The sequence below is a fragment of the Poecilia reticulata genome, linkage group LG11, assembly GCF_000633615.1.
Source record: "Poecilia reticulata strain Guanapo linkage group LG11, Guppy_female_1.0+MT, whole genome shotgun sequence".
NCBI classification, from domain to species: Eukaryota; Metazoa; Chordata; class Actinopteri; order Cyprinodontiformes; family Poeciliidae; genus Poecilia; species Poecilia reticulata.
In genome coordinates, this window is record NC_024341.1 from 8691669 (window position 1) to 8717323 (window position 25655).

The 25655-nt window shown below is 39.9% G+C and overlaps 1 protein-coding gene across 2 annotated transcripts in view; it reads right to left on the reverse strand.

Annotated features, from left to right (window-relative positions):
- Nucleotides 1-7600: 7600 nt before the first annotated feature.
- The window catches only part of angpt2b (angiopoietin 2b), a 31227-nt gene continuing 13172 nt past the window's right edge, over nt 7601-25655 (reverse strand). For both annotated transcript variants that reach the window (XM_008421593.2, XM_008421594.2), the window contains exons 6-9: nt 20356-20457; nt 15802-15968; nt 9970-10100; nt 7601-9718 (exon numbers count right to left, since the gene is read on the reverse strand). In XM_008421593.2, coding sequence (XP_008419815.1) covers nt 9555-9718; nt 9970-10100; nt 15802-15968; nt 20356-20457 — 564 coding nt within the window. In that variant the 3' untranslated portion in view covers nt 7601-9554. The remainder of the gene's footprint in view (nt 9719-9969; nt 10101-15801; nt 15969-20355; nt 20458-25655) is intronic.

Consider the following 25655-nt stretch of genomic DNA (forward strand, 5'->3'; position numbering starts at 1 on the left):
CGTATTTGATGGGCTGGCTCTGCCTCAAATGTCAAGTTTGTGCCCATTCTTAGAAAAAAAGAAAAAAAAAGACAAATGATGATCATATACAAATCTGTCTTAATGACGTAGAATCACAATGAATACTAGAACTAAACTTACTCATTTCAGAGAGCGGGGCAAAAAAAAGAAAAACAAAAATCTTGCCAGAATATGTGACATTTTATGCTGAATGGGAAATTGCAAGCGTTTCTCTCACTGAGCTGTGTCCCTTTAGTGGTGACTCTCCTCACTGTCACAGCTGTGATGACTCCAGAGAGCAACCTTTCTGTTCTCTGCCCACATACTCGCGAATGCGTCCGAGAGGCAAGCTGCTATTTTCATAAAGTTGAAAATGTAGCCGCACGGCACAGATATTCACTCAGACGCAGTTATTTGAACAATGGGGCTTGGCTCTAATGTATCTGAAGAGCTACTCTGAGGTCACTTTGTCATAGTTCCAGACATTCCTGGCAATGCCCCCCCACCACCCCGAACCCCACCACCCAATCCATTAAAAAGACATAATTGCCTTCTCATGAAATTCATATTAGAGAGATTCATGTATTATTTTAATGTACTGCAAAAAGACCAATAGAACGATTGAATAAACAAAGGCTTTCTGGCTACAATGTCTCTTGTTTAGGAGGTTAACTCAAAAACACAACAACTGTAGCCCAGGACATGTCTGTGTGTGATGGCCTTCAGCAGCAGTCCACTGTGAATCTACACCAAACTCTTGAGTTGCCTTTAGTTTTTAATTTTCTGTAGGCTGCACTTCTCCTTGTAGCTTGGGCATTTTCTTTTCTGCCACACTTTTTCTTTTCTCTCTTCTTTTTCCCCCACCTGTTTTCTATAATTATGCTGCAATAAAGCACTCTGTAAACATCCAGCGTTTCATTAGCATTAAGCTTTTGGGGCTTACCCGACTGGTGAAGGTCTATTGTAATATTCTTATTTTCAGAAAAACTGAAATATGTTTTTTTTATAACCTGCAAGCCATAATCATTAATATTTATCGAAATAACGTCTTGAAATATACCACTTTGTGTGTTATGAATCTATTTATTAAACGTGTTTTACATTTCAAATTGAAGTACTGAAATGAATTAACTTTTCAATTATACTCTAGTTTGGATGTGCCTGTATATTGAAGAGTTCTTGTGTAGATAAAGAATAACATAACAGTTTCTGGGATATCAGTGAAGAAGCTCTGCATTTAAATTAATCTAAAAATAATGAAAAAATACTGACAAAGTTGAAGATGCACTTTAAAACATTGCATGAACAAGCAACTGTTACGTGCATGTTTGGACGTGGAAGTCTGTTGGCTTGAGAGTTAAATATGAAAAATCAACACTAAGCTAAGCCGGTGGCCTCAGGTTTAATCTTTTTAACACGTACTCTGCAGCCTTGACTCATCACCCCATGCTGTTTTACAACAGCTCAGACATTTGGGTATATGACCAAAATAACTCATAAGGCAACATTGGGGACATTTTTTTGAATCATCTAACAACACCAGCCGTCTAAACATTTGAGCTGAAGGGAAGGAAATTCCAAGAACTCAGGTGTTCTAATTGTCCCACTAGTGACCCTAATGTCTTGTAGCGTGATGGCTCAAACTAGAACTTATGAAGCTGCTACTTCCAGCCATGTGTTAAGAATTAAAGAAATCTTTTGCATGAGAGGTGAAACATCTCTAATTTACAAGCAAATTCCACTTACCTTCTTCTTAAGTCCTTAGGGCTGACGTTTCAAACATCCACGAAAGAAGATTCTGAGGATTGGAATTGAAAATGTGTTAACCATTTCCTCTCTTTCCAACACGTGTCATTGTAACATTTTGTTCTAATGTCCAAAGGTATTGAATACTGGTTGAGTGCACATTGTCCGAACATTCTGTAAAATCTCCTGGTTCAGGTTGATATGGAGATAAACAACTTAGTCGCCAAGACAGTTGAGGAATGACAGCAGTTAGGCATCAGTGAGGAAACATCATTAAAAGTGGGTTTTAATGTTAGCATTAGAATATGTCCAATGGGTTTTATGATTGCAACATTAGACTTAATGTTCTCTCTCAGCTTAGGCCATGACACCTTATAGCCTTAAAGCTTTTTTCAGGGGGGCTAGGACAGTATCGCAGTTGTACCACATACTAAATGAAAATGTACAGCTGGAAATTCAAGAAGATAGACACTTAAATACTTTTTTTTTTCAATACAGTAAAGAAATAGCCTTTTGTAACAGTGACTTTGAAGGCGTCCTTCGGCAAACCATTGCTGAACAGCATGAGTCAACATCTTCATTGTCGTTACCTGGCATGAACACATCTCTTCCTCCCTCAGATGGTACAAGTGGATGCCATAAAATCATAAATCTTGATATTTCCTCTTGTGATTGCTGATTGTCGTGGTAGAATCAGCACATCCTTGGTGACTGTACTGTATTTGAATGCCTGCTCCAACACTTAGCTGAACAGCATTCAGGCCACTCATCTCATCCTGGCATCTTTATGTCTTATTTACACATGACTTGGTAAAGGAATGCAAGCTGTTCGCATAAATCCAAGGTGCAAAGTAGGTTGTTTTTTAAGATGCGTGGAGAAAAAAAAACAGAAGGCATTTGCAAGCAAGTACGTTAACAGAAATGCTTTTTGGATACACTGGAGTCAGCTAATGACAGCTGCCATGCAGTGATTCTGATGGCCATCACGGGATGTCGTTTTTGTTAGTATCAGAGTATGTTTAATGTCTTTTCACATCTGCATAAAGTCAGGAAAACGTCCATCGATTTTTGTATCATCACCTTTCTCAAAGTCACCAGTTGATTTAAGCTGCTCATCCTTGTGAGGGATTCCAATGTCATTTTCCTGAGGTGGTTCCCCCCAAACTCCCACCCCTCCCTGGGCCCTTCTCTCTCCTTTCTGATGTCCTATGAAGCCTTCAGTTAACCATCTGCTGGGAGGGCAGCACATGGCAGAAGATGTGTTAATGAATGCAGAGTTATATAATCCAGACCCTTGGTGGAGGGGAAAGACGGAAAGAACAAGCCGCAGCAGCCAGATCCACATCACTTGACACTCCAGCAAGTGCAAGTGTGAGGTTGGGGAAAGAGAGATTGTTTGTGCCACTAGTGCCCCCAAGTGGCCGGAAGCAGCTATTTTATTTATTTATTTTTTTAAAGTGTCTTTCTTTTCCCTCTTTCAAATGTGATACGACAGCGGCTGTTTTGCCTTTTCTCCTTCCATAAAGAAAAATTTCAAAGACATTGGAGCTGATGTATCGCATGAGGCTCGCTGAAATAAGGACAGTATTGCTTTTTCTGATGACTATTGTTAAATGTGCTGCTGACACAGTAAACCATACAGCAAGGACAGTATTACAAAAACTGGCCCCTCGCCCTCCCTTTTCTTCTTCTCTTGCCAAAAAGCTGTACCTGGACCCTATCCTGGCCAGCCTTCAGAGCCCTTATGAATCAAAGACACCCCTAGAACAAGAGGGAGACAGGGACTTATGAGCACAGGCTCTCCCTCCCATTCTCTCCTTCACCCTCGCTCTCCTGTTGCGGGTGGCAGCACACGTTTTCCTCCCTCCTCTTTTCTGCATCTAGCTGTCTTAGCTGCGTCTGATGATAAATCCTCAGGCGAGTCTTTAAGCACCAGCGGAGCAGAAACTGCTCAGGTTATGTGGTGCTCATACAGGTTAATATACACAACAGGTCAACATAGTGTGTATGTGTGTGTATGTGAGGATGTCCACCCTTTTTATCCTGTCTTTCCACCCACCAACACAGTGATTTTTTTTTTCTTTTCCTCAGTCGCATTTAATTTAGTTGGTGCATCCATGGTGTGGCAATTAATCATATGATTAGTAGGGAAAACTCAAATAATCCAGAACTCAGCTAAGATGGCTACATCGGATTGTTTTCAAGTATTTCCTTTAGCTAATCTGTATTATCTTACTTGAGATTTTAAGTGTTTAATTTAAAGCGTTAGAGCAAGATTGATGACAGGCGATATGACTTTCGTGACAATGTTGTGTCCAGCTCTATCATATTGTCATATTATTGTCCTGCTTTTGTTGGTTGGAAATGTTTGATTGTGGAGGTCATTGTCACAAAACATTTTAATGCTGTAACATTTGTACATTATCCTGCTGGAAGTAGCCAAAAGATGGATATGGCATTTCAAATAGACCCTTGTTGAGTTGATGAAAGGGTTGGAGATGGTCAGCAACAGAACTTATGTAGCTACCACATTGAAATGATGCTAAATTGGAGATAAGAGACCCAAAGTGTCCCTTACCTCCAATTGGGACAAGAAAATAACCCCCTCATCTTTACAGTACCACCAGCAGCTTGAACCATTGTTATGAGATATGATGGACGGGTGATTCTGTCTTGTTTATGCCAAACTCTTACCCAGTCGCCCAAATGCCACGGCTGAAATTGAGACTCATCAGAGCAGAGAGTTGTTTGTTTCCGATTTGTTTTTGTCCAATTTTAATGCGCCTGTGTGTGGCCCGTCTATGTCAAGGTTCAATGTGTTCCTGCTTTCAGAGATGATATTCTGCAACACATTGTTGTAATGAGTGGTTATTTTTGCTGCCGTTGCCTTTCTATAATCGCAGCAGTCTGCCCATTCCCTTCTGATATCAACGAGGGATATTTGTCCACCTGATGCTCACTTTTTTAAAATCATTTTCCACAAACCCAGGAGCTGCTGGAGTGACAAAATCCCAGTAGAGCAGCAGCTTCACAGATTTTCAATGAATTTGGAAATGACAGTCTTGTTCGAGCCAGACAGGCTTATCTTTCAATCTGCTTGCTTCCCCGTCCTGATGTTTGGTTTGAGCTGTAATTGGTTGATTCACAATTTGGAAATTCTCAAGCCACTGAACAGGTGTACTTAATAAAGTGACTGGTGAGTATGTATTGCACATATGCACAACTCATTCACAGACGTCAAACATGCGACGTGTCATGTTAAAACCAGCAAAAAAGTTGAGAGAGCGAAAATAGAGCACAATAAAAAAACAAACAAAAGCCATTGATTTCCAAGAAAATAATGCTTTTTTGTTTTATTGCAAAATATCCTAATTGAAGTCATGAAAAAAACCACTTCAAAACTATTTTAAATAGCAGTTTCAGATGTTTTAAAATAGGAAACATTGTGTTTGTTTACATAGTAAATCTAACTTAGCAGCTTAGGTATGGTCTTAGTTCAGTCAGTATATGCACTAATAGCGCTAGCAACACTGAAGGGATCTTTTTTACCATGACGGCCAAGACGGTGGCTCGTGAAGTCCTAAAAGATGTATGTATTTCCTGTAGTAAGCTTGGATCAAGGCCGATCTGTATTTATACCAGAAGCAAACTGCACCAGGGCTTGTTTGTTCAGAAGCCAACTAAAACCACCTCAAAAAAGAGTCTTAGTCCGGGTGTTTGGTATGCACCATAGTGTGCTTGAGTGTGCTCACACCTGCAAAAAGGTCCAGACCAGGACTAGCATAATTGCCTAAGTCCTAAGACTTAGGCACGTTATCAATAATAGTAATCTATTGATAACATTCTGTTATTTTACACCTTGCACACACTTTGTCTCCACAGATGAAGAGTCGGTCACATCGCATGCTGAACTCTTACAGTGGTTTTCATTGTTCCAGACTTGGCTCTGGCTTCTCTTACTAACTCTGATAAGTATTCTGTTTTTTCATGGAGTACAGTGTACTAGCTTCGGAGCGTGTCTGTATACCGTACTTTCCGTACTATAGAGCGTACCTTAGTATAAGCTGCACCTACAAATTTTTGAAAAAAAAGAAAAAAAACTCGAAACGTACATATATAAGCCACATCGGGCTGTAAGCTGCATGGTTCAAAGCGTTGGGGAAAAAGTAGTGGCTTATAGTCCGAAAAATATGGTAAGTGTTGACTTCTTAGATTGTCACTGTCAGATCATATCTGCATAAACACATACAGATAGAAAGAATTGTAAATATCAGTGGTTTGTTGAAACAAGTTGAATTTGATTTGTTGGACCAGCCACAAAAACCTAACACATTAAATTGTAAACAGTTTAGTTTGTCAACAAAAAGCTCTTGAAAAACAATCTGTAGACCTAAATGTCAGCAGCCTTTCTGGTGCACTACTGTATTCAGTAAAATACTACACTTGACACAAAGAAGTTCTCTTATATTATAACCATTCACTGAGAGAAAATATCAGCACACAGTGACACGTTTTTATCAGAATATGATACATATCTGAAGTTAGCTGTCTCCCTGTCTTTGCTTACAAAACACCCACCGAATAACCTAGGATTAAGACAAGCAGACAAGCAATTTGACCCACACTCTGGTTTGCTTCACTGGACCCGAACACCATTTCATTTGTTGAGCTAGCAGGCCAAATCAAGCCGTCTTTATGAAAGTCTCTTTGATGGATTCACCCCTGGCCTCCCCCTGCCCCTGTGCGATGATCTATCACCTGTCCAAGCCTTGGAGGTCGTGATAGACTTGTTTAGCATGGGGGTCACTGCATGCAAGCGCAGCGACCACGCTAGCTGGGGGCGGGGCTGCTTTTCGACTCGCACAGTCTGTTAAACGGCTCGGGTCCGTCGTCCAAACGGGCGGACCATAAATACCAAGCAGCTGCCTCTGAATCCATCCCTGATGATACTTATGCTGTATGCCACCTGAGTAATTATTTAAACAGACCAAGCACAAATCTGTAACACAATCTTTATTTAGTTTTATTTAGACCACATACTGTTGTTGTTGTTTTTTTTATAGAAGTCAAGCGCGTTGTGAGGTGTACCTCTGACAATGACTACAATAAAAACTGTGTCAAATCAGCAGGTTTTGCCTCAAGACTCCACACGTATTGTCACATCTCTGCAGCTGTGTTAAACCCACGGCGGCAGCAGAGATGAATCACACAGAGAATATTAGACGCTTAGTGGCTCTCGCGCTCTGTCTTGAGCTCAGAGAATGAAGCTCAGACATCATCCCACATTGTAGCTACGGCCGTCCGACATCCTCATGAGTCATTCTCCACTTAGCAGTGGCTGCGCCCCAACCCCCACCCCTCTCGGTCCACGCTGGAAGATGCGAGTTACAGTGAGCCGAGGTGCTTTCTAATGGGCCACCACAGGGATCAGTGTTATTGGATGATTCATCAGATCAGTGCGGCAAAGCAGTCCTCGTTTGACTTCACCGTTGCAGCTCATGTGGCTCGTGGAAGTTGATGTAGTTAACGTGAAAACAAACACCTGACGCTGTGGGTGGCAACAAACAACGCATATGATCTTTTTTTTTTTTTTATAGTTTCACCTAAAATCAAAATTAAATTCACATTTTTGTTTCCAGATGGTTTTGTTTTTATTTATTTATTTATTTATTTTACAAATGAATCCTTCTGCACAGTAAATCCCACCAGCAAAAGAGTATGATGTACTTTTATGAGCAGAACCTCCAACAAATAAAGTTTTATGAGAGGTGTGTATGTTGAAGGAATTAAAGAGATATTTTATTGAAAAAAACAAAAAAACCCTTTGGGTGATTGAGTAAAGAGGCAAAGCCAGTTATAGTTGTTGTTCTTTATGGGTTTGTTATGAACGTTAAACGCCCGAGCTGCAAGCTGGAATACATTTCCATTGAGTTGCTGAAGAAACTGTCACAAAGCATTCAATAAAACTTTGCTGCCTTAAAACCTTCAAAGAGCTTAACCCTGAAGGTATTTTAGGAGGCAGGTTATTGGTTGCATTCAAAAGCAGCAGGATAAAATCATTGTTGCTCTGAGTGGGATAACAAGATCCATATGTCTAGTAATTTCTTACACCTAAATTTAATTGTACAGAAAGTTCAGATTATGAAATCCAGTAAATTTCACTCTTTACACAAAAACCATATCTTTGTGCGTTAGTTGTTTTCCCCACTTAGTGTGACACACAAACCTGTTCTTTCTAGTAAAGCTCTTTGTCATCATACCTTTTACCAAAATGTACCTTCTCAACCTGTTTCATGTCCTACTGTCACATGGTTGCAACTTTTTGAAGTGTTAAGTTCAAAAAGCAATCTTTTTGGACATCTAATCAAGCTTCATTTGTTCTCTACACTAAACACTTAACTTTGAAATACACTACATGACACCATATGCATTCTTTAAGAAATATTTACATAATATTTACAACATCTAAACACGTTGCTTGGACTCCACAACCACAAAACACGATCAATGTCGCTCCAAAGACTTGGACTGTTTTCTCCAATTGATTAGGTTCTTTTGGTTCCTAAAATTAAATATTTTCCTCATATTTTCGTACATTGAGGAAATACCTCATCTTTGTATTCATCAATAATCTGTTTAATTCTTTTTATTCAAAATGATATATATTTTTTTATTTTAGTCAAAGCGCTGCAGAGTGTACAAACCACCATATCTCAATCTTTAAAGTCTTTCACAGTCTGAGGGTTACCTTGAGAACCGTATTTTAATTCCTAAACTTTACTATTTTGCTCACAACTCTGTATGAAAGGGAATGTTTATCATTGACATCTAACACAATGTTTGCCATGTTTCCTTTGCCTGAAATTAACCTAACCAAGTACATCAAACATAACGCTGCACATGATGAATCTTTGCAGTCTTTCACAATATTTACTCAGTTTCATAAGGCTAACCAAGTTATTTGAGCTCCTAAATCTTACCAGAAATTTTGGCCACGCTATTTAGCATCATAGAAAAAGACTGCTACCTTCCGTTTTAACCACCGTTATTCTTCTACTTTATTTTCAATCCATAATCATAACCATATGTTTTGTTTACAACACTACGTTAGACGAAATATGTAATTCCTGAACTCCTTCGCAATGTTTTTCAGGTGTCGGAAACATTTCAAATGATAAAAACTCATCAACTCCTAAACGTAAGCAAGTACTTTGGTGACTGGACATTTTATATTGCAATTACATGTATCTTATTTTACAGTTACACTTGTAAAACCAGGTGATTTTTATTCCAAAACCTAATCAATGGGCCTATTTTCAATACTCCATTGCACAACATTCTTCATCACTGTAGCGTTTCAACATGCTTTCTGTGTTTCCTTCAAGTATTTTGGTTACAGTGCCACACATTATTGAAAAGTTTTATCACTCCTGTCTATAAAAACGGTTTTCTTATCATTATTATTATTATTATTTTTACATTTCCTAGTCACATACATTGTTTTAATTCCTAAATTTAACCAAGTTTAAGTGCATAAATCTACTCCACTCATTTGTAAAGTGAAAGCAAAAGTCTAACATGACATGTCTGAAACAACAGAAGTGTTGCTCTTGAAAGTCTTTTAGTCCTCATTTTGTGGTGACAGAAGAATGATCCTTTCAGAAACACAGAGTCCCTTTTTAATGTATGGTGGTCTAAGTTGGAGGACTTCTTGGCCTGATATATTTTTTATTCATTGCCGTTGGTTGATTAATTACATTCATCTGCAACATTAAGTCCCCAACGATCCATCGAGCTGCATGGCAATTTCATCTGAAGTCAGCAGGGCGCACCATCATGGTTGTCATGGTAGCCAGCAGATTTGGACCCTTCCAGTAGTACCACTTAATGCCATTAAAGCGGAGTACATTGGATGAAACGGGATAATATATGCCATTCAGGTTGGATGGGCCGCAGGCGTCGAACCACCATCCTGCAAGAGGGACAATTACAGAGAGTTCAAGGAGAAAGTCACAATCAGTCAAATTTCAGCTCATGAAATCGAACACGTCAATGTACAGCTATAAGTCAGCAGTAACTTTATACCGGAGCAAAGGGAAAATAAAAACCTCTGCGGGACATTTACAAGAGGACAAATAAAAATGATCAACAGGACGGGTTGTAAAAGAGAGACAGATTGAGACGGGGGGCGGACGATCGGGGCGTTTGATCGACGGTTCGCACCTCCCGAGGCGAGTTGAGCGCACTTGCACGTGCAGCGGTCGTTGTCTCTGTCCTTGGTGCTGAACTGGCTCCCAGTGTGGGTGAGACTGCTGGTTTTGCCGGCGGTGCCGCTGAACCCGTCGGTATGAAGGCTGGCCAGAGTGGAAGAAAGCAAAAAAAAAACTTTTGTAAACAGCGCAGCCAGGTTTGAGTATTCGACAACGAGTCAATGTTGGACAGCTTGTTGGGAAGTGAAAGTGACACTGAGTGGCTGTGTATTCATAACAGAAGCATGCATTGATAGGCATTGTGGATCTCAGAAGTTTAAACACACCCATTGAAATGTTTAAATGTTTAAGAAAAGTGACCATAATTTATCATGAAAAAAACGTTTTTTTTCCCTACAATGTGACCAAATTTGACAAATATCCAGTATACATCTGAAATGGAAACAAATCCGAAACCATTTGGAACTGTGACCTGAAATTTATGTTTAATTTTATCTGACTCTAACATGCCTTTCCATAGGATTTTAAAAGATTTTAGCCATGCTGGGAATGACACTTTGGAAGAAACTACTCCTTTGTTATATGAATAATACTGAAGATTTATGTCACTTGTAGAACAAAAGAAGTGTTTTGCATATATCCTTAAATATTGCTTTTGGCCTCACTGTCTAGTTTTTCCTCACATTGTTTTGCGAGTTCTGTGAAAATGGGTAAATGCATCTTTCACTTCATCTTTTTGATTGTCATCACTGTGCCATCTAGATAATGTATATTTAAATTGATTTGTACCCTTCTCCTGACTGATACATTTGCACAAAGAGAGCACCTGGAGCCTCTAACTCTATAGGCCACGGTTTTAGTTGAAGAAATCCTCTGAGCTATTTATGTGGTTAATCAGATTCACAGATCACAACAGGACTGAAAGCTGACGTTAAAAAATACATTAGCAAAGTTTTAGTTGGAAGTTACGGAACGGGGTTCATGGAGGTCTTATTATTTTGATTTCTACTCAATTTTCAGCTTTCAGGACATTATGTTTTAGTAAAGTGGAAACCTTTTGAAATGATTAATTATGATTGCATCATTCCAAAAATGTCATCAGTGTGTGTAACTTTGAGCAACAGTAGGTAAGCTGATAAGGCGATCGATGTTTGCTGTTCTTTTGTACAACAGAATACTGAATGGATGATGGGTATCCAGAGGGGCTTTTGATCTATTTTTATTGTTTTGTCTTTGTTTGATTTGTCAGTGCCTGAGGGGGGAAAAAATATGACTCAATGATTTAATTTGGAAAAAAGACAAGAATAAAAAAAGCAGTTTAAACAGAGTTTAATCTAATGCTTTTGATGTGGCTGATCCTTTTTTTAGCATTTAGTATCAAAGTAAAGAGGTGTTATTTTGAATCCCGTCTACTCTGCGCCATAATAAATCCAAACTCAACACTCTTCCTCACAGACAATGATAATGCAGAACAATCCTACAAAAAAAATAATAAAAAGCTTGGTTATATTTTCTTGAAAGCCACTGTAGGATGTCTGAGCCTCAGGTTCACATTGTTGCTAAACATCAGTGTGAAAACGAAGCCAGAGAAATCTCATTATTTTCCTTCCATGCCGTGCTTTGAGAAACAACCCCGTTTGGAAAAAATAAAAAATAAAAAAAGGGAGAAGAGTTTCTGCCCAAGTTCCAGTTTCTCTCCTCTCACAAAACATGGGCTGATTGAATTTGTGCGCATGCGAGGCTCTCCGCGTCTTTTATTTGTCCACCTGAGTGTGAGTCAGAGCTGCTTTGAAGAGGGTGGTTTGAGGGGTTCGGTCCCGCCGCACAGCCTCTCCTCTGCCCTCGTAATTCTGTTCCAGTGAGAGCAGAGCTCTTCTTGTGTGTGTCCCCTTACACGCACCCTCCTGCACCCCCCCCACTCCACTTCGCTGTCGCCCGGAGGCTCGCTGTCTGTGATGACTAAATGAAAAATCTTCCTCTCGAATTTGTAGGTTCAAAGAGCAGGACAACACGTCATGAAGGGATGCGAGAGCAGAGCTCGAAATGACAGCAGCGGGGAGGGGAGTGATGACGGAATAGCAGAGGGATTTGGGAATTTTGTCAGGGGATGAAAAATAGTTGATCTTTTTTTTTTTCCTCGTATTGGATTAGCGGCATGACGGGAAATTGGACACTTCTAATTACAGGTTAAATGATATCCTGTTGGAATATGGAACATGAGTGTGTTTTTATGTGAAAAAGAATTTGCCCCCCCTTACAGATCTTTTTGCTTTTTAATCACAATATTTCTTAAAAACAATCGAAATGCAGTTTTCAAAGTATGATTTCATTTATTAAGAGAAAAACTAAAAAATGTATCCAAATAAAAGTGGCCTTGTGTGAGGAAGTAACTCTCCTACAGGTGTAAAAGCTGACAGCGGCAGAAGAGTTTGTGATGGCTGTCAGTGAGTATTTTACATCACTGTCAATAGATTTTGGTCCCCTCTTCTTTGAAGAATTGTCTAATGTATCTTCACAGGATCTGAGTGAGATATAAGCCTGAACTTTGACTAGGTCTCTCAAAAACCTAAGGTTTTTTAGGGCACTTGTAGGTGGAATTTATTGATGTGATTTGAAACACTGTCCTGTTGAGAAAATAATATTATGAACACGACTTTAGCTAAAGCAAACGATAGATCCTTTTGGTTAGTTGCTGATAAAGTCTCGGAGCAGTTTTGCTAGTCCACTTCTGGGAAGCTTCACCGCTGTTCCATGTTTCCTTCAGTTATGTTTAATAACTCTCGGGGCATTATTTTTTATTGTTTTTTTTATCTGTTCGTATTTTCAGACATGTTCTGTTTAACTGATTTCTTACTTGGGGAGGTTTTTCAAGTGTGGCAAGTGAAATTAAGTTTAGCATTTTCAATAAAACCTCAATTTGAAAATAGCATTTCTGAACATTATCATAACGTGTGGCAAACAAATATATACAAAAACCAAATAAATCCGTAGGTGAGAGGAACTGTTTTTCACAGCACCATGTGGATGATGGAGGCTTCCAGCTCTTATAACCCTTTTAGAAAACATTCCTACTGGCTTGAGCTATTCTACTAGATCTGCAGAACAAGGTAGGGCTCTTTTTATATTATTAAAGGCATAGCGACAAAGAACGGTTTGCATTACCAGGATGTCCACCACTTCCTCCACTATAAGGACAGCTATTTTTAGCAACCTCAAAGGAGGAGGTTTTCTGCCCTCCCAATGATTTATGTATGAATCTTGTTAACTGAGTTCTACGTGAAAAGCACCACACTGCTCCAGGGAGTGCACTGGATCCAGCTGGGAACCAGAATTTCTGCCGTCGACTTCCTGCGGAGCACCCGGATCAGCGGCTCGGGAGTAATAATACAAACCCACGGGGTCAAATCGGCATTTTCCAGCGCGCACATAAAGCTGGTAGGAGTTGAGCAGAATGTGATCTCAGAAGTAGCAGGGCGAAGAGGGGTGATTACACACATTCAGGTGCATCGTCTCACACGGAGCAGCCTGAAGCAAAGTGGTGAAACACTCCGTTTTATTGCGCTAATTACGTGGAAGAAACTCTGGGAAAAGCAATTTGCTGCACTATTAAGGGTTTTCAAAGCCTACTCCTACATGTGATCGTGATTTGTCATCCCTCAGATCATCAGCCTCTATAAACACTCACTAAACAAGAGCAAGTCCCAGACTTTATATTAAATTTAACTTTCCTTCCAGAAGACGAATCGCCCCGGCACAACCAAACATAATCACGTTAGTGACTGGAAGGTTAACGGGGGGAGCTTCCCAGCAGTGGCAGCTACAGCTGAGGTTTACAGTTGAACACCGGTGGGGGTGGGGTGTGTGGAGGGATGTGGCTCCCCGTGGGGAATTTCAGGGGCAGCCGGAGCAGCTGTGACATGGGAATGAAAACAAAGGCCGCCGAGTCATTGCACAACCTCCGCTTGGCTACTCGTTATCAGTCATATCTCTGTAAATCCTGTGGGTGTGAAGACAGACCCTCACGACGACCGCGTTCAAGTCAGATGTCATTCACCAACTTCCGTGCTTTTTATTTTCATCTTATTTGACAAGTCGGCACTAAGTGGAGCACATTCATGAAATGGAGGGGAAATGTGTTTTCTTTGTTTTCAAATTATTACAAAAAAAAACTGGACTTTACTGTGACACCCCTTTATGTACTTTAGTGCAACCATGTGGCTCCAGAATTCACCTTATTAGTAAATCAGGGCTGGAAAATGGCAACCAAAACTGTAAACCCAAACCTGGAGGCTGCACAGATCCACAGCTCAGGTGGGATGACTGTTAACAGAACAAATATCAATATGCAATCCACAATCGAGAAGTGTGTCGTAAATGGTTACATTTACTCAGTTGCTTTACTTGCGCAAAAGGTAGTTTGTTTTTTGTTTAGTTGTTTTAGTATGCCATACTTTTGACTTTTACTTGAGTAATATTTTATTGATATTGTCGCTTCTTTTACTTGAGTTAAATTTCTGAATACAGTGATCCCTCGCTATAACACGGTTCACCTTTCGCTGCCTCACTGCTTCCCAGATTTTTTTGTGCAGTATTTTTCACAGTGCATTGTTTCTGCGTCCTGATTAGCTAAACAGTCTCCGAGCTCCTTCTCTACCTGTGTGCCAATAACGTTACGGTATTTAAATATAAGTAATGCAGATTGGCCACTCAGGAGATGAAAGCTGAAAACTTTGAATGCCTGCTGGAAAAAACTGTGGCCAGACCTGAGGCTCGGTTGATGAGATCCGTCGCTCTGCCGTAGACACAGCTGTGAATCTCGCGGGGCAGCTTGGAGAAGACGTTTTAATGACATGACTCCGGATCACATTAAGGCCCGATTGATGAACACGCACATCCGCTGACCTGAAGACAGGTTTTGTTCTTTGGTTTCAATGTAGAGTAATTAATTATGCTGTATAATAATTGTAAAAACTAAAGGTAACTCTACTTCGCGGATTTCACTTATCGCGGGTTATTTTCAGAACGCAACCCCTCTGAAAAACATGGGATCGTTGTACTCTTTCCACTGTGAGTAACTTCCCTGAATGAAGTAGTTTAAAGTAGTTTTCTACCTGCTGACTCTGCTGTGCCACTTGACACTGGCAGTACTTCACCCTGCTCTAACATACAGTATGATTTGCAGTACCGACTCTAAATTTTAGTTTAATAGTTTTATGGAAAATGTTATTTTGTAATCATGCTTTTTATTTGTTTTCTTAAAAAAAATTTTTTCCCATTTTAGTCTTCAAAATGCCAGAATTTGGACATATATTTAAACTTTTGACTGGCTGATGACATTATTTTAAAATCTTAAATCAGAAGTTCTGATCAGTTACTCTGTTTTCCAGATTGACGCAATAGGATTGTGGAAGAAGGTGCAGTTTACCAGCACATGTAAAACGCTATCTGGGAGAATGTGAGCATTGCATGCTACACTGATCTTATAGTTGCTGAAGTGAAATATGATGGTGGCAACGATTATGTTATGGTGACACTTTTCTTCATTAATGACTGCAGGGCTGTATGTAGGAGAATGGTTGTGTTTATAGGAGTAAATGGGAAGATGAAAAGTGGTCTTACAAAGTGTTGTCTCAGCATTGTTGAATGCAACTCCATTGCACATGATAATTCAAGTTAGTGGTTGTGACGTGACAAAATAACTTACTTTCAAAATGTTCAGTTTTTAGGAATATGTTTGTGAGGCATTTCGTTTTTAACCTTATGATCAACCAAAACATAAATAAATTGACTAAGCCAAAATGTGAAAAAAAAATATTCTCAAAAAGACAATATGATGTGATATTACCTGTAGTTGTTGACTTCTTTGTCGATGTAGAAGCGATCATAATGTGAGTAGGCTTCGTTCCCCTCTCTGTCTCGGAGCTGGATGTGCAGACTGTATTCTTGTGAGCTGGTCAGCTTGTGAATGATATCGTTCCCCAGCCAGTGTTCCCCTGATGGCTCTCCAAAGCCCTGGATTCAACACAAAGACAGGAAAAAAAAAAACAACTGAAAAAATATATATACTTTAACAAAAGGGAATGGTTTTTCCAGCTGTCTGCCAAGTATTTTTTGGAGTTAATATGAAAATGGAGCTCACTTCGGGCAGGCACATCTATCATTTTGATGTGTTAAGACAGTTGACTGCATCTGGGATGTAAAACACTCCACTCCAAAAAGCTGGGGAACAGTCAGCGGAGACATGGATTTACCTTTGCGTCATATCAGTGGTCCATCTGCACAGCTTAAATAAAATAAAAGCTAAAGTAACCACTAGTTTTGAGAAATAATCCACTCAGTTTGGAACTGAGGAATTGACATGGATGTAAGTTATCCGAAGGTTTGGCACAGGAAGCAAAAAATTATTAATGAATTCAACAAAACATAGGTAATGTTTACATTTGAGAACGATTTAGGGACAAATTACTAAAAAATATATTCTGGCTAATGCCTCTTTATTTGAGCAAATATAAGAATCATGTTTCCTACCTGGTTCAGTTCTGCTTTGTCTTTGTCTGTAACAATGTAAATTTCCCCACTGCGGGATTAATAAAGGAATATCTTATCTTATCTTACTATAAGATTTCCACCTGAGACATTGAAAAACCTAATTTAAGCCTGAAACACCAAACATCACATTGCGCCAATTTATTTATTTATTTTTTTACAAGATTATTGTTTAAGTGTTTTTTACAGATTTAACTCCCTCATAAATACTATAAGAAAGCATGTATCGTCTAATTGCCAGTCTCCCAACATCAAGGCAATCAGGGCTGATGTGTTGGTGCACCCCTAGGTATTTTTGAAAGCCTATCATGCGATAAACTGTAGATAAATCGGAATTATTGACAAAATTATGACAAGCAGAAACTAAGCAGATTTTGTGTAGCAAAGTTTTGTTTCGTCTATGAAGCCCTGTAGTGTGTAAGGTACGATGTGCTAATTGAGAATAACAGTTCAATGATCTGCATTCAATTAAATGCCCCCAAGTGATATAATAATAATAATAATAATAATAATAATAATAATAATAATAATAAACCTAAATCCACTCCCCTGTGGTTTGAGTCGAGGTGAATGAATTCTTGATGTCGTTCTGTTTGGAGCTACAGGCAGAATGTCTGCATTGTGCTGCGTGAGATTAAGTGACGTCGTTTCCGGGTCATTAGTGCAACTTTTGTGAAACAAATAGGAGGAAATTGAATTGATTTGCTGAAGAAAAAAGAAAACAACAGAGCTTTACATACTTTGTGCTCCGCACATTGAAGATAGAGGAATGAGTGGGGGCGAGGGGGAGAAAAACTGTTTAACACTCTTAAACTAAGTCACATGTATGTGCTGTAAATCAAAATACCTTTGAGTGATGAAAAAGTGCGAGCCTGCCAAAGAACCAGAGGTGGGTGAGGTGGCTGGGGGCATCATGAGCGATCTTTGAGAGGCAGTTATTGCTGCCTTAAGATGTAAACAGTGATTGAAGTGGGAAAACAAAGTGAAAAATATTAAAACACTGGAGACACTGACTAGGGCGTGCTGGCAAAATTACACCAAGATCAGAGAAACCAATGCTCAATCAAAAGCCCAAGAGCCGAATTTCGGAGTCTACAGGCCTCAGGTATCAGGCTGAATTGCAAAGGTCAGAAAATGTCCTGACAAAAGGGGGAAAAAAATAAAAATGTTTGGATAGGTACTGCTTGTTTAAAGGATGCCAGTAGAAAGTCTGTTCTGTTTAAAAATAAAACAATGCAGCCCAAGTTTTGCTGAGTTACATTGAGCAAACCGCAAGACTTCTGGAAGAATGTCCTTTGGACAAATGAGCCAAAAAGTAGAGACGTTTCGCTGGAGTGCACTTGGCAAAAGCCAAACAATATTTCAGCACTAACACCTCATACCAACTGTCAAGCGCAGCAGGGGAGGCAGGCCGGACGGCTTGTTTTGAGGCCACAAGACCCTGACACCTTGCAGTCACTGAGTCGGACATGAACTCCTCTATATACCGAAGCATTTCGCTGTCAAATATGGGGCCATCTGTCTGACAGCTGAAGCCTGACTGCGAATGGATCAGACAAACAGGATAATAATCCCAAAGCCATCAGCAAATCAGCAGCAGAACGGCTAGCAGAAGGACAGGAGGTGCTGCGAGGGTAAAGTCCAGAAATCAACTTCGTGGAACAATAAAGCGACTGTAGATAAATTAACGAGCTAAAGCAGTCTTGTTGATAAAAGTGGAAAGAAATTTGCCATAGCATTTTTGAAAAGTGATATGGTCATATGGAAGATGATAACTATTAAATATTAAGAGTGGGAGTCTTACTTGATTAAACTGAATGAATGTAATCATTCAGTTTAATTGAATTAATAAATTCAATTCAGATTTTTTTTTTTTTTTTTTGGGCCAGGATTTTATTCAGGATTTATTCATAATGTTTTCTGCTTCAATCTATAAGTGTGCAAAGGATCCTCATGATACAATCTCGTCGGTTTTGCAAGGAGGACTGACAAATGGAGACACAGTGTTTCCACTGCCTGAAAATTCTCCGTTTTACTTTTAAGGAGTGGACTCAGAGAGGCTGACACACATTTTTGCAGATAGCCTATTCCACGGACGATGACGTTGCAATTTCCATCCAGGAGTTTGTAGCTACTGGAGAGTCATTGTAGTTATTTAGTGGAGAATCACCCAATCGTACAAATGCCAGTTAAACATTCCTCAAAAGTATTCACGTCGTAGTTGAAGCGAAGCATCAACACTGCTGTCTGAGCGTATAAGCGCGTCCACAGCCTTCAGATCAATCACACCGCACAGAGCTCGTTATGGGAGGGCGTGGTGTACGGTTAGTTCGCTGTAGCTTGGCTCTGTGCATTTGTGGGGTTCCTGAACCGCTTAGTCTTCATTTTGGATACCTTTTAAAACGGCGAGGCTCATGCCAAAGTCCGTCTTCCCCGGAGTTAGGAAAAGAAAAACTAAATGAGTCCAAATGTTTCTCTCCAACAAAGACAGTGCCGGTCGAATCTCTCTGTCTTTTATTTATGGTTTTGGGATATTTTATACCGATTCTCAATTGTAGTAAAAGAGAATCACGATTCTTATGCAAATCGATTTCTTGGCACACCCCTACTAAATACAAAAATTAGCTAAATGCTGGTGTTCCACACGCTGCTTAAGTGTTCTGCGTTGTCTATCCCAAGTGCTTAAGTTGATACGTTTTGTGGGTGATGTGTTGGGTTTTGCAAGTATACCAGCTCTTTGCACTTGCGGCGCAAGTGTATAACGTTTAATAACCAACATCTGTCTCTGTAAAGTACAAAGTTTATTGGGCTAGGACTAATTCCTGGAACTACACGTCTGGCTGCAACACTTTGTCTTAGTTGTTGCTCTTGACTGTGAGAAGATGTAGTGCAAAGAGGTGTGAAGCATTTATCACCTGACTAGAACCCCGGGGTGCAAACATTTGACCAAGTCTGACCACAGCTTCTGAGAAAATGGAGCAAAGTCTAAAGCAGCAGAGCATTTTATTGCATACATTATCTGCCATCTACAGGGGCCCCTGGGCTCCCACGCCCCCAGCTGGAGTCAAATGTTTATCAGCCACTTGTAAAAATATTGTCCCTAAAAGAAGTTTTCAAGTCTTTTTTTTTTTTAAACTGTTATTTCTTTGAGCGTCATTCTTTGAATTTGCAAACGCAATCGCAGTTGATTTGTCGGGGCCGATCAGACGCATAACAACACCGCATCCAGTCAAAAAAAACCACCAAAAAACCTGCATCGCTCATTTCTTCTGTGCGTAATTTACCAGTCAGAGCGGACTGCATGCTGCTTTACTTGAGCAAAACGACTACATGTTCCATTTGGAAAGGGGAAAAAAAAAAAAAAAGCATTGTAGTCACATCTAGTAAAACATAATTTAAGCTCTGGCCAAAACAAAAGCCATAAGTGTGAAAACATGTCTGACAGAGCCAAAACACCAGGACTACTTTGAGGTCTCTTGTGCGCACTTTAGACTGTTTTGCAGGAAAACTTTAGCAAGCTTGAGGACTGATACAAATAATAGAGTTCTGAGAGGAAAACATTAGTGGTTTGTGTGTGAGCGATGTGTGCATGTGTGTGTGTGCGTGTTCATGGGGGTTGACACAGAGAGGGGGAATGAGAGCAGGTGCAATAACATAGGGGGTGATAGGGAACACGAGGGCAGCCAAATACAACAACCACAGGTCACCTGGGATCACAGGATAGCCGCTCTCCCACGCCTTCTCATGCCAAACCACCCATGGACAGTTATTGAAACCTCCTGTGCAGGCTTGCAGCACCAGGGTCCACGTGACCTTACGATAGCGGTGCACCCTCAATGCCTTGAACACCTACCATTTTGTAGTCATTCCAGCTGCGGTGGAAGTCGACTGACCCGTTCCTTCGATGCTGCAGCACCGTCCACCCGCCACCTCTGGTCTTCATGTCACAATACACCTGAGAAAAAAAACCCAAAACAGTTAAAACCAGGTATGAACTTTTAGTCCTGGTAAAATAAATAAGCCGCAGCACTACGTCGGAAAGTTTCCTTTGAAAAGTGACACGTTTTGTCACTGTGATGTCTCAACCGAGACTTCGGGCAACAAGAACCGGCTGACAAGTTATTTAATTCTAGCACGCGCATTTGCCTGAATCATTTTTGTTCTTTTTCCGAGGACCCTGAACACTGATCCGTAGTCTGTTCTGTCTCAAACCAGATGGCGAGACTCATTCCATTGTAGTCCACCAGCTGCTAACTGCACAACGTGGCTCCTTACCAACCAAAAGATGCTGTTTTCACAGACTGTTCTTTGGTGTTCGACAGACATGTTAGAGAGTAGAGATTTGTTTTATTATTATTATCTTAACCAACTTTCTGCTGAGTGTCAAGAAACTGATACTGCTTGTCTTTTAGCATAATGATACTTTTTGACTAGCAGACAGGAATGCAAAAATAGTGTGGAAGTAAAATATTACTCTTTCATGTACCTATTTTTCTTATTTTACAAAAGCAATCTTGAAAGTGTGGAGTATGTTTGTATTGAGCCCACCTGGGTAAAAGCTGAACTACTGTCACCTGAAGATCATTTGATTTTCTGATTTTCACTAGATTTTCACATCAAACCTTAAAATCTTGGCACAAATTGACTTTCGCTCTAGAATTAGGCCATTCTAACAAATCAATATGTTTTGATTTAAACAATTTAGTTGTAACTTTGGTAGATTTTCTTTCTTAATTGCCCTCTTATTTGCTCCATCTGTCTTATTGACTCTGACGAATCTATTTCTCTGCTTAAAAGTAACATTCCCAATGCATGATGCCACTGATGCATTTTACCATGGACCTCTTGGCTGCTTCTCTGATTAACATACTGCATTTAATAATTATCTGACATCTGAGAGCAACTGATTCAGCTGGATTTTTGTTTTTGATGTAGCAGAGTAAAAGGAGTCAGAACAGAAATGTTGCTATATATTGATGATTTTTGTCAGTAGATTGTGTTGTCTGCCCTCGTCAACAGTTGTGCACTAACTTTTGAATGTGGCAAATGTTATACAATTAGGACTGAAACTTTAGGCACGTTAAAGATTTTACCTTAATTGCATTGTTCTTTTTCCATATACAAAAGTCTCAGAACCAGATCCTCTGTGTTGTGTTTCTGGTACGCTTGTAAATCTGACGCACAGACGGTGTCCGACAACAACAATGATGAGTAACAAAGCTGCTTTTCTTAGTCCACTGGGGGGTTCTTTTTTGTTCTTCAAAAACAATCTAATGGGATTCTGGAAGAGAAAATAGTTGTTTGCAAATTATGCTAAAAATAGGTACCCTATTACCGACGCTTTTCAAGCATAAAATACAGTCGCAATGTGAAATGTTATAGCAGCACAAAATGTAATGCTAATGTTAGCGTCCGCAGTCCACATTTCTAAAGACAAATTGTTTCAAACAAGCTCCGCGAATGATGAGCAGTCTCTGAAACACTTGAAAGCTGAATGTGTATAACAGCACTTTGCACCAATCTGATGGTTGAATAACTTAAATATCAGATTTAAAACAATGGAAAATCTTTGTTGTTGAGCTCATACGTCTATTTATTCAATAATTTAGCAGCAAAATGAGTTTTTGATTAGAAAATGCTGCTCATTTTGTCGATATACAGTTTTATATTAAAATGCAATTCATTAATTACAAACCCTGTAATTACATTAAAATTTTAATCAAAAAATGTAAATAAAAAAAAATTGAGATTTAAAATTGAGACTCACCACTATATAAAATTTAAAATTTTAAGAGCTAGGAATATTTTTTTTGTCAGACACCCCGAGTGAATTGAATGTATTTCTGACTATTCTAGACTAGACTAGTCAGTCAGAAGACTCACTATTGAGAGGAAAATAATGTGATGAAATGAAACACACCGCAGCCTGTCTGTTATTTGAGGACTTCCATAAAGGAAAATGATGGAGGGGGCGGATCCCTTCTTTTCAGGGTGCTGCACCATGATATAACCCAGGTGGGGTGGAAAAACTAACATCCCAGTTTGTTCATGTATCCCAGGAGTGGGGCTGGTGGTGTGGATGAGGGGTTCGAAGGAGAAAGGTTGGTTGAGGAGGCGTTTTCGGTTACAGCCGTGTTTTCTTTCTTTCTTGGCGACACGTTCTGCCAGATGGAGATGTGTTTGCAAGGAAAACTATAAATAAATTGTACTTATTCATCTGGTGACAGATTTGGAAATCTAGACTTGTTTGAGACATTTGAGGTGTTTAGCTGGCTGCCTTCCAGCCTCCTGTGCTGGTAATGAGATGACGGAGTGAGTTTCCCCCAGTGGGTGGAAGATTAAATGCTTTTTGTTACTTGGATCAGTCTTGGTTAAACTTGTATAATTAAATCAACAGGCTTGGAAAGTGTTTTTTGTTTTGTTTCTGAGCACTTTATTTGAATTTTTGTAGCGTGTTGTCACTTCAGGTCATGAAAACTGTCAGCGGCAATGGTGACTTAGAGAAACAAAAAGTCTCTACAATCTGGAATGCTGATTACTATTGATGAAAGGAAAGTGGGTTTTGTTCTTATTCAAATCAGGGTTGAAATCTGAGAGTAGACAGGTTGCATTATCAAAATATGAACCTGTGTTTGCATGACTTTCAAAATAAAATGACCAAATAATAAAGAGGCAATAGTTTTTTTGTTTTTTTTTCTGACAACTTTTTTAAACCTGGGCAGACAATCCTGAATAATGACCATACTTTTTAGATATCCTGACAGCCTTCTGTATGAACACATACAGAAGGCTACATGAAGTGCACAAAGTGCATATTCATAAAAAACATTACTTTTTTTTTTCTGTCAAGTTGGAAGTTAAAGTGCCTGACTTGTTTTAACTGGGAATTCTTAACTGATGAAATCCCATTGTGGTGTCATTAAACATTAAAAAATATAACTTCTGCCTGCTAAACTCTACTAGGGATAAAGAAGGGGAATTCAATATGCTAGTGATTGACAGTACTTATATTCCCTCAATATAAGTATTGCGGGAAGCGCATCTGTTCCTTCAGATGCACTTCACAATTTGATTCCATTTTTTCCACAAAATGACGTTGTTGACTCTCAACCGTATTAGCTCGGTGTTGCATATAAAACAGTCGGATGTGGACACTGAACAGCTTAATCTGCGACACAGAATATGCGTATGTGGGCGCAAACATGTCCGGCAGACGCTCACTACGAGTTCACCTCAAGTACTCGAGGACCTCCATTGAGTGAGGTAAACCCGAGTACGTGGGAGCCCTCATTTAATCTTGGTAAAAAATACATTCCTCAGAGATTTGTAAAAGAACATTAGCGATCAAACATGATTAAGACCAAGGAACACGGCAAGAAAGGTCAGGGATCAAGTTCTGGAAACAATTAAACTAGATTAGGTTATAAAACAACATATTTAAATATACCACATAACACACTTCAGTCCACCATCCCAAATTGCAACGGTGAAACGACAAGTCTATGAAGGTGTACTGATGAAAACAATGCTGATCTCATTCTTGCCTCCTCAAATGAAAGAACAAAGACAAAGAAGTCACGGCTTGTAACAAGCCACATAGAGGCCAGAACATGAACAAGGAGGTTTTCTGCTCTGACCTAAATTAAACTCTACATGTGGTGGACAACCAACAGTACACATCACACAAAACCAACAATGCTCACTGTGATACCACGGTGATGGAGGCATCATGCTCGGTGCATCCTTTCTCCTTCAGGGGCACAGAGGTTAGATGGTGCTAAATACAAACCAATCCTGCCAGAGCCTTCCACAGCCATCATCATCTATAGAAACTCTTTGAAGAAAGCCGTGTAAAAGTTTAGTCTCCGTTTCGGATTGATCAAATAATTTTTGGACTGAACTGAACTCAGTGGGTTAGGAAAATGAACCAAAATGATAAATACTTTATTTTCTGATACAAATCACATCTGAATGAGGCTAATGTTGCATTTACAATGATTTTGTCTCTGGTCAAAGTGAGAAAAATCGCCCACTGCTTAGAAAATAGGCCAATTTGTTTTTGCCCCAATTTTTACAGCCACCCACCTCACCAGGCCCACTGGACCTGGAACAAAATTGGAATTGGCATAGATTGAAAGCAGCCTTGATTCAGGGAGGGGGTGTTACGAAGGGGAGAGGTGGGGGGGTGCTTACTTGTATCAGTGGAAAACGCACACTGGCCCCAGTTGGCAGGAAACACATGGCACCAGTGCCTAACACCTGGTTGCCCACAGGAAACGAGGAGAAGGAACTTGGTGGGAAAAAACAGGCAAAAAGACAAGGTGCCAACAGTAAACTAGACTAAAAGCAATGCATAACAAACAGCTGTTCCGTGGCCATTATTATTATTTTTTTTCCTTTTTTGTTTACCCCCCACCCCTGCTATGCTCTAAGGGAAAGAATCCAGTCGAAGACCAGTGGATGTGATTTACTGAAATGATAGCCTGCCGCTGGATGCCACGGTTGACTTAGCATGAGCCAGCACCCTCAGATCAGAGGAGGCACCTCTTTGGCTGCTCCGGCTTTGCATTCAACAGCACGCACATGCACACACACGCACGCACACACACACACACACACACACACGCCCACACACACACACACACGCACTCCCTGCCCATGTCGCCAGCAGGGCGTAAAACTCTTGTTGTTTATTATTTTTGCTCTCTGTAACACAGCGTGGCATCTCTATTTACCTCAGCCCCAAAAGCTTCGGCAAATTACCTTGAAATCATGTGAGGTTTCGTTTCCTTCCAGGAATTTCCTCCTAGATACCTGGCTGAATTCCATCATACAATGCGTGTGTGTGTGTTTGTTTCGTACTGACCTGTGAAATTAACGTAACTGGTAGAAGTGTTGCAAACCGAGAGGCAAGAGAACATAGTCTTTGGAGAAAAAATTTAATTAAATTATGTCACTTTTAGTCAGGTGATATTTGTGAGAAAAGGTCAATGACTTTGAACTCCCTTATCCCTGAAGCCATGTCTTCTAGGACTGACTGTAAAAAAAAATGCACCTGTCTCTTTCAAAGCTTTTCACAAACAAGGTACAATGAGATTGAAGACAAATTGCTATGACTAAGACAAAAACCTATGATTAAATCTCTGTGCATTG